The 9,446-nt window shown below is 30.7% G+C and overlaps 1 protein-coding gene across 1 annotated transcript; it reads left to right on the top strand.

The window, feature by feature from the left end:
* The first annotated feature begins 5,193 nt into the window (after nucleotides 1-5,193).
* LOC108481599 (pectinesterase-like) lies at nucleotides 5,194-9,442 on the top strand. Its single transcript, XM_017784713.2, has 3 exons — nucleotides 5,194-6,216; nucleotides 6,321-6,481; nucleotides 8,646-9,442. Exons 1-3 carry the CDS (start codon nucleotides 5,390-5,392, stop codon nucleotides 9,341-9,343), a joined length of 1,686 nt encoding a protein of 561 aa, XP_017640202.1. The 5' UTR covers nucleotides 5,194-5,389; the 3' UTR covers nucleotides 9,344-9,442.
* The last annotated feature ends 4 nt before the right edge of the window (nucleotides 9,443-9,446 follow it).

The following is a 9,446-nucleotide window of genomic DNA, read 5'->3' as shown; positions in this document are numbered from 1 at the left end:
AATCACAAATAACCAACAAATCTTATTTTCCCAACAAACCAAATAAGAAGGCACCTACCTTTCGATTTTGGGTTGCGGAAATTCTCACGATTATTGAAGCTTTTTCGTTCCTAATAGTTTTAGGGATTCAAAGATTTGATTTGTAAAAATTTTAGGGATTTCAAGAAGATTTCAGAATGCTAACGATTTAGGTATTTCAAGATTTAGGGATTTGAAGATTTCTAGGGATTCAATAAAGATTTCGGAGGTTAGGGATTTAGAGAATTTCACAATTTAAGGATTTTAGAAATTGGGAAGACAGTTTCAAATTTACGGGTTTGGGGATTTAGGGGTTTTTTTTTTGTTTTATGATTATTAAATTTGTTTAATTTTTTGCCACATCATCAGTCAATAGGAACGCCACGTAGACCAACTTTTTTGACTGGCTGTTGACTAACGGACAGTTGACGGTTACAGTTTCAATTGGGTTGATGTCTAAAAAATCCATTACGTTAGGGGCCGATTTTAGAAGAAAAAAAAGTTAGGGGCATATATCCAAAAGCCCCCAAAGGTTGAGGGCCTTTTTTTGCAATTCTGCCATATAAAAAAGTATCTATAATTTTTACAATATATACTAAATTCAGTGACCGTTGGAGCTAAAATATCTATACCATATAGAAAATATTGATACCATATAAAAGGTATTAATACCGGACCGATACTTAGTTGGTTTTGTGAAAAACATAGGTATTGCTTTTCAAGTGGTATCATTATTTTGAAAATATCGATACTTGACCAAAAAGGTATAGATACTTTTTGGCCTGGAGCAATTCTGACTTATTTAAAAGCTAGTTTGACTAGTTGAAAAAGTCCTTAATTAAAATCATTTTAACTTGATTTTGAGATTAAAAAAATCTAAGTATGAAAAAGTTTATCTCTTAAACTTCATTTATGAAATCATTTAGTCAATTTCGTTTAATTTTAACTTTTATTCAAAAAACTCTTCAATTTGTTATATCAAAATATATTTTCAAATAAAGTTTAATTTAACAGATCATTAACAAATTTTTATGAATTGAGAGTTTTCCCTCGTTTAATGTTCATGAGTGATCAATTTTTTGAAAAAGTTAATCTGAGAAATTAGATAAAATTGATGGATTAGATCTGTAATAATATGATATTTAGGATGTTTAAAAACATGCTTGGGATTAGGAATAAAAATTGAGCAAGGAAATCTCTTATTTCGATAAAACTAACTAGATTTTGGTATTGAGAAAGAAGAGCTTAGATCTGTGTTTTTAGTGTGATTTGAATGCATTTGTAGCTTTTCATAATGTGTTTACATTGTGTTTAATATGTATGAAAAGTGTTGGAATCATCGGGAGCCTTTACGAGCAAGACGAAAGGGAAAAAAAGTTTGTTTGAGCTTTCAATGAGTGAATGGAATCGACTAGCTAAGTGATCTAGTGTGCTGCATTTATGCACAAATCAAAGAGTTAAAAGGGAGCTTAGGTTAGCCTAATCACCTATCCTAATTTCCAATTGTAAGTGATCCCGTTCGAGCTTATGGTATTTTTTTAATAAATGCTTAATGTTGTGATTGATGTATGGGATGTGTTATCATGATATATGCTATGTGTATATGGCAATGAATGATGAGAGACTTGCTAGATTTATGCACACTTATGTGATTTTAAGTGAATGTGGCTCTTTGAGCAATTGAGATAGTACTTGTGAGTGCATTAAGAGTGATTATGAAAGTGATGTGTATAAGTGTTTTTGGTAAGTGAAAGTGTGCATAAAACAGTAAGTAATGTGTGTATGAGTGGATCTGTTGGCATTGTGATCTCTTGGAATCATTGAATATCTTTGGCATGCCATAAGATTATGAGTACTCACCATTATTTTCTTATGGTTGGGTGTTTAGGCCCCAGGATTGGTTTGGGGAGATAAGGGAAAGTTGAACTTAACTCCATTCAATGGGACTGATTGGTGTGTTTGGAGAGTGTTAGCCTTATGCTACACTTATATGAGACTAATATAGACTCTTTGAGTCATTTGGAGTGTTTGGATATCTGTTTATCCAACGCATATGTTTTATACATGTTTCATTGTCACAATATGCCAATATGTTAACATGAAATGCTATGAGATATGCTTGATGCAATGGCATGAATAAATGTTATATAATGCTTTCTATTAACCTTGATATTGTGGATTCTTTGTAGCAATCTTTGAGCACTCACTGAACTTGATTAAGCTCACACTCTTAAATGATTATTTTTGTAGAGAAATAGTTGATAGAGGTGGGGAAAGTGAGCAAGCAAGTGATCCATCCAAGGCATCCTATTTGAGTATGTGTCGTGTTTTCAATTATAAAAAGCAATGCAATGTGGGACTATCCTAGAGGGATTTAACCTTTGATATGTTCCTAGGTTGTAAATGGACATTATGGACTGTTTAAAAGGTTTTTAGAAATTTGGATTTTCTTTTGGAAAGATGCTAGTGATGGTTGATTTGAGCATGCATGGTAATTGTTGAATTTTGTGATAATTTGCATGCAAGTCTTTTGGTTAACATGTGATACGTAGGTGGAATGGCATGCTGGACAGTGAGGTAAGTTTAAAATGACCAAACGGTATGAAATGGACCTATAATGCACTTACAAATGCATGAGATGTAAAATTGGTATGTTGAGTACTTTGAATGGTGAATTTTAAAATGCATGCTAGCATAGCTAATTGGTTAGTGTGTTAAATTTGGATAATGAATGTCTTAGTGGAATTGAGCATGTATTATAAGATATATGAATGCTATATGACTTGTTTAAATTGAGAAATTGGCCTAAATGTATGAAATGGTATGTCTAGAATTGAGTCAAACTGACAATTGCAGGTTTTGTGTTGTTTCTGTAGAAATTGCAATTGAAGTCGCGACAACGTTTGTATGACGTCACGATGAGGGATCAACGTCAGGACGCCTTTTTAAATGTCTTCATAACAAGAGGAAATGTTAGATCACGTCGTGATGAGGGATTCACGTGGTCACAACATGACAAATTGTTGGTTTTTGGGAAGTTTTACTAGCCTTACATTCTAGTCCTAATTTTTATGCAATACAATTGAAGTCCTTAAATGCTACAAAATACCTTGAGATTTTTCATGATTAAGTGGTATATATTTAATTTCATAAATTTACTTTTAATTTTGCGAAAATATTTTTTTGGGTATTTTTCCAAATTTTACGATTTAATCCCTAAATTTTTGTTTTAAAAATTAAATGAGTTTTAATTATCGGATTTGGTTCATTCTTTCAACTATTGTCTTATATGTTACTCTAAAAGCTAAATGTATGATTAATTTGTTGAATTATGAATGATTCACATGTTGCATGTTAAATGATGATTCTATCCTTGATTGTTATTTTGATGATTTTTGCTAGATAAGCGTGAGAATAGGATTTGTATGTTATACTTAACTGTTAATTGATAATTATGCTATGCCCAGTTATGCTATGATGTAAATGGTGGTTTGAGGTGCGGTCACGTAAGTGACTAATATAATGTTCTGGATTTGGGTCGAATCGTCCCGGTCGGGTTTGAGAAACCACAAAGTTCAACTTAGATAATATTTTTAAATTATTATTTTAAAAAATATTTATTTATTAGGATTTCTTTTAAATATTTCATTACGTGGCATTTTGATTAAAGTTTTGTTGAAAAATCTATTATTTTGAAAATTTAGTTTAAACTCATGATTATAATTTATATTTATAAAAATTAAATAATTTCAAGATTTTATGAATAATAATTAGTGAGTAATTAAAATTTAAGAACATTATGTGTGCAACTCTCTTCATATTAGGAGCATTATAAAAATAAGTTATAAATATTAAATATATTTAGATTAAAAGAGATTAATTTAATTGAATATATATAAATTCATGTAAATGTATATATTATATATAACTCAAACTTACTTAATCTGTCCCAACAACTTGTTTTATATTATATATGAGATATATTAAATTATACATATATCATTAAAATATTTATTAAATTATTAATTTAGGATAAAAATTAGATATATTTATTAATTAAGGAATATTAAAGAAGTGTAAAAATTAAGGATAAAAATAATACTTATGGTATATATATATATATATATATATATATATATCATTAAAAATATATTAAATTACTAGTTAATAATAAAAATTAGGATAGACTATTGATTACTAATTAAGGATAAAAAGTATATGTTAATAATTAAGGAAATATTTTGGAACTTAAAAAGAATTAACCTAAAACTCAAAGCTTCCTAAAATACTCGTGTTTCTTATTTTGTATTAGGGATAAAATTAGGATAAATTATTGATTATTAATTAAGGATAAAAATATAAGGTAATAATTAGGAAGTATTTTAGAACTCAAATAACTAACCTAGAACTCAAAGTTTTAAAATGCTCATGTTCCTTATTTTAGATATATAATTATAAATTTTGTCATTAATATTTACATTTTATTTTATTAATTTGGCCTCCTTTTTTTAAGCTAAATTTAACACTCAACCTTTTAAACAAGAGGCAAATTTAATTAACAGTTCAAAAGATTAGTTAAATTACTTTTTGAATGGAAATTTTAATTAAAATATTAAGTTTTTAAATATGACAGTTTACATGACTATCTACATGTACTTTATGCTTTCTTTTAAATTTTTATTTTAAATATTTTTATAATTTTTAAATTTTTTTGTGCAATGATAAATTGAACCTGATTATTCATAGGGTAGATGAATTTTTGAATTATTTGTTGATATAACATATAAGATAAATAGTGTTATGTATATTAGCACGAAGTGTATGTGGATTACCACGCGGATTGCCACACTAATATTATTAAAAAGTTAAAGTTTTAGTCGACATGTCCATTACAAAAATGATTTGATTCTTTTAAAAGATTAATGGCTAAACTAAGCTAAAAAAAATAATGACCAAGTTGACAAAAGATGTAAATTTTGAGGATAGATTTATTATTAGGTCTACTTTATATTAATAATATATATAATTTGTTAAGGATAAAAGTTATGATAAATTATTTATTATTAATTAAGGATAAAATTATAGAGTCATAATTAAAAATATTTTGAATAACTTAAAATTCAAAGTTTCCTCAAATGCTTAAGATCCATACTTTATAATAATATATATGATTTAAAGGACTAGTTAATTTAATTCAATATTATATATACTCATCTAAATATAGGCTCCTCAAATGATCCGCCGTCGTCGACAACCATTTAAGAGGTTAGCGAGCGGTTTGTCTCTTCGCCCCTGTCAGTATCCAAGCTATTTCCTCTGGTTTCTACTTCCTTTCATTTCCATCATCAAAAACTAGCTAGCTGCATCAAACATGCACAACCCTAGAGTAAGCTTTAGGGCATTTCTCCTTCTTTTTCCCATTTCAGCATTCGTCTTAGTCTTACTTTCGTCCGCAGTAATTCTAAAAAAGAGCCCCAAAACCACACAAATCGGGCGTTTTCACGTCCACAATCATCTCCAAAAAGCTTCCTCAGCTTGCGATGGCACTTTGTATACCGAACTTTGCGTCTCCACCATTTCCGTTCTTCCAGATCTGGCCTCCAAATCCCTCCCGGAACTTATTTCTGCAACCTTGAACCGAACAATGCACGAGGTCAGACTCTCCTCTGCCAACATTACCAACATCGAGAAGAAGCTCAAAAGTTACAACACATTGGAAGAGGCGGCCATAAATGATTGCCTTGAGCTTTTTGATAATACAATGGCGGAGCTGAAAGTGGTCCGCTCCGGTCTCGGCCCGAAGGGAACATCAGTCTCCGAAAACTACCACGACCTGCAGACATTTTTAAGCGCGGCGATGACGAACCAGCAGACGTGTCTCGATGGGTTCGCTCGTAGCAGCGGAAATGTTAGGAGCATTATAAAAAAGGGCCTGCACAACATCTCTCATCATGTGAGCAACTCCCTTGTGATGCTCAACAAAGTCCCTGGAGTCAACAAATCGAAACCCGAGGTTTTCCCTGGATATGGACGCGTGAAAAATGGGTTCCCAACATGGCTATCTTGGAGAGATCGAAAACTTCTACAGGCTTCATTAAATGAAACCAAGTTCGATCTGATAGTTGCCAAGGACGGCACTGGAAACTTCACCAACATCACCGACGCTGTTTCCGCTGCTCCAAACAACAGTGACACAAGGTTAATTTTATACTGCACCTATATTAGCGTTTGATATGGTTTGAAATTGGGAAAATGAATTAATTAATGAAGTGGCTAATGAACTGGTTTGTTGAATTAGCTAGGTTTGTGATATATATAAAAGCCGGCGCTTACTTCGAAAATGTAGATGTGGATAGGAAGAAGACAATGCTGATGTTGGTGGGAGATGGGATCGGGAAGACAGTGGTGAAGGCTAGCAGAAATGTAGTTGATGGCTTTACAACTTTCCGCTCTGCGACAGTCGGTGAGTTTCATATAATTTTCATTTTTCATTTTTTTCCTTCACTATAATGCTTCCCTCACGAGTGGGAGAATCCTTTCGGATTTGGATCTACTGACTTATTGGACACTCGATTCCTGTCCAATCAGAAGTGACTGTCATTCTGACGTGTCACTCTTTTTTTTTTTCACGTCACATTTTTAAATAGAATTTTAAAAACGTAAATTATACGCTATCAATTATTTACGATAAAAATATACCATAACTTTTTAGAGAATCCAGATAAATTTTTTTAGTTGAATACGATTTTGTTAAAAGTCGGTTTAAATTATGTAAAAAATAAAAGGGTTTAAATTAAAATCTTAATTTTTGGAGGGTCGACAATATAATTTTTCAATAATTAGTGGGGTTAAAAACTTAAATTAAGTAATTAATTATTCTAAAAGCCTAAATTTACAGTTATCTCATTTTACCAAGGTCATTACCTGCCCTTAACTTCTACAGTAATTTTTTGTCATTTTTAAAAAATTTGAGTTAATATTATAAATATTTTAATTAATTAAAATTTACAAAGTATATTAGAAGTTATTCACACAGAGTAATGATAAATTTAACACTTTATATTTACATCTTTTATCAAATTAAGCCCTTATTTAAGGTTTTTAAAATTGAACCGGAGGTCGAATCAGTTAAACCACCAATTTTTCAATCTAACCGATCCGTTTGGTTCAATTAAATAAATCTTTAAAAATTCATAAAAAATAAAAAAAATGTATATATTAAAAGCCTAGTTCAATCGATTTTTGCCTATTCAACTTATCTATACTGGTTCTCGAGTAAAACAGATCAATGCCTTTCTCCGAATTAGTACCCCAATGGGTTCTCGATCCAACTAATCCAATTAGTTTATCCGATCCGGTTCAAACAACCTTGCACTTATTTTTTAGTTAAATTTAGTTCTCAACCTTTTAAAAGGCGTAGAATTTGACTATCAACCTTTAAAAAAAAATTAAATTATTATTTTTAATTGTAATACAAACTTAAGCATTAAAATTTTAAATATGGTAACCCGCATTGCAAATCATGTGTACTTCATGCTATTTTTGAATTTTAATAAATTTTAAATTATTTATTGACGTAACATATAAGACAAATAATACTATATCAACATAAAATACACATGAACTACTACATGAGTTGTCATGTTAATATTGTTAAAAATAATGCTTTAATCAACATTTCCATTTAAAACAAAATGATCTCATTTTAATTAAAATATTAATGATCAAACTTAACATGAAAAATAAAAGTCAAATTAACAAAAAAATCTAACAATTAAATTTGATATTATTTCAAATTTTTAAATATATTGTCTCTGTTAGATTTTGACTTTCTAGTGGCCAAATTTTTAACTTTGATTTTTATTATTTTAAATATATTGTCTATAAAAAATTTAAAATTTTTTTGAATGTAGTAATTTTGAATATATTTCTTATAAAATTTAATAAATTAGCATATTTAAAATAATAAAAGTTAAAGTTAAAAAATCAATTGTGACGGCTTTAAATGAAATAATCTTTTTATTTTTTTACCAATAATAAGAAATAAAATTTTAAAAATTTGCACAGAGGATGGTTTTTGGCTATGATTTAGTCTCTTAATGATACCTATTTTTACCTTAGTTCCCATTTTATTCTTGTACTATTATTTTGGTCTCAGTTTATTAAAAAAGAATATGCAATATAAATAATAATTTTATTAGATGTGGGTAATTTTAAGATAAAATGAAGTAAAATTATAGTTCAAACAGTAAAATAAAAAGAAAATTAAGTAATAAATGGAGAAATATATATAATTGAAAGGGTAAATCAGTGAATTAAGCCGATCTTTTTCTTAATTTTTTTTATAAATATGTCGGTGGCGTAGGATTAGAACACGCATCTCCTGATGCCCGTGCGTTCCAGACAAAACCAAGTGCGTTAACTATTGATGTTGTCGGGGAGATGTACCTTTTGTCTTCTACATCATCGTCAATTATTTATAACTTTAACGAAACAGTTTCTCACGTGCTAAGTGGGCCTGTTCATTGCCTTTTTTTAATTTGCTTTAATCATTGAGCAGCCTCCCTATTAAAAGTCAACTTTCTTTTTCCGTGATTTTTTATTGTTGTTGTTTGAATCTGCCTCAGCGGTGGTGGGAAACGGATTCATAGCCAAAGGGATAACCATTGAGAACTCAGCAGGTCCAAGCAAACACCAAGCGGTGGCTTTAAGGAGTGGCTCTGACCTTTCTGCCTTTTACAAGTGCAGCTTCGTTGCCTACCAAGACACACTCTACGTCCATTCCCTTAGGCAATTCTATCGCGAATGTGACATATACGGCACCGTTGACTTCATCTTTGGAAACGCAGCTGCGGTTTTCCAAGCCTGCAATTTATATGCTCGGAAACCTAATCCCAACCAAAAGAACATTTTCACAGCGCAAGGAAGAGAAGACCCTAACCAGAACACTGGGATTTCGATTCTGAACAGTAAGATTGCTGCTGCTGCGGATTTAATACCGCTGAAATCATCGTTCAAGACGTATTTGGGGCGACCCTGGAAAGAGTTTTCCAGGACTGTTATTATGCGTTCCTACATTGATGATTCGGTGGATCCTGCTGGATGGTTAGAATGGAATGGGACATTTGCTTTGAGTACCCTTTATTATGGGGAGTATTTGAACAGGGGGCCCGGGTCAAATACGAGTGCAAGGGTAGCTTGGCCTGGTTATAGGGTCATCAATAGTTCCACTGAGGCAGATCAGTTCACTGCTGGGGCGTTTATACAGGGAAATGATTGGTTAAATTCAACTGATATTCCATTTTCTCTCGGTTTGATACTTTAGAGCTAAACGTCACTTTTCTTCTTTTCAAGTCATTTGTATGTCAATCTACTAGAATTAATTTTTTATTTTCAAATAAATGATTTTGCTTTGTTTATATAACTCC

The sequence above is a fragment of the Gossypium arboreum genome, chromosome 7, assembly GCF_025698485.1.
Source record: "Gossypium arboreum isolate Shixiya-1 chromosome 7, ASM2569848v2, whole genome shotgun sequence".
Lineage (NCBI taxonomy): Eukaryota > Viridiplantae > Streptophyta > Magnoliopsida > Malvales > Malvaceae > Gossypium > Gossypium arboreum.
Note: the sequence above shows the minus strand (reverse complement) of the source record. Positions and strands in the feature narration are given on the sequence as shown.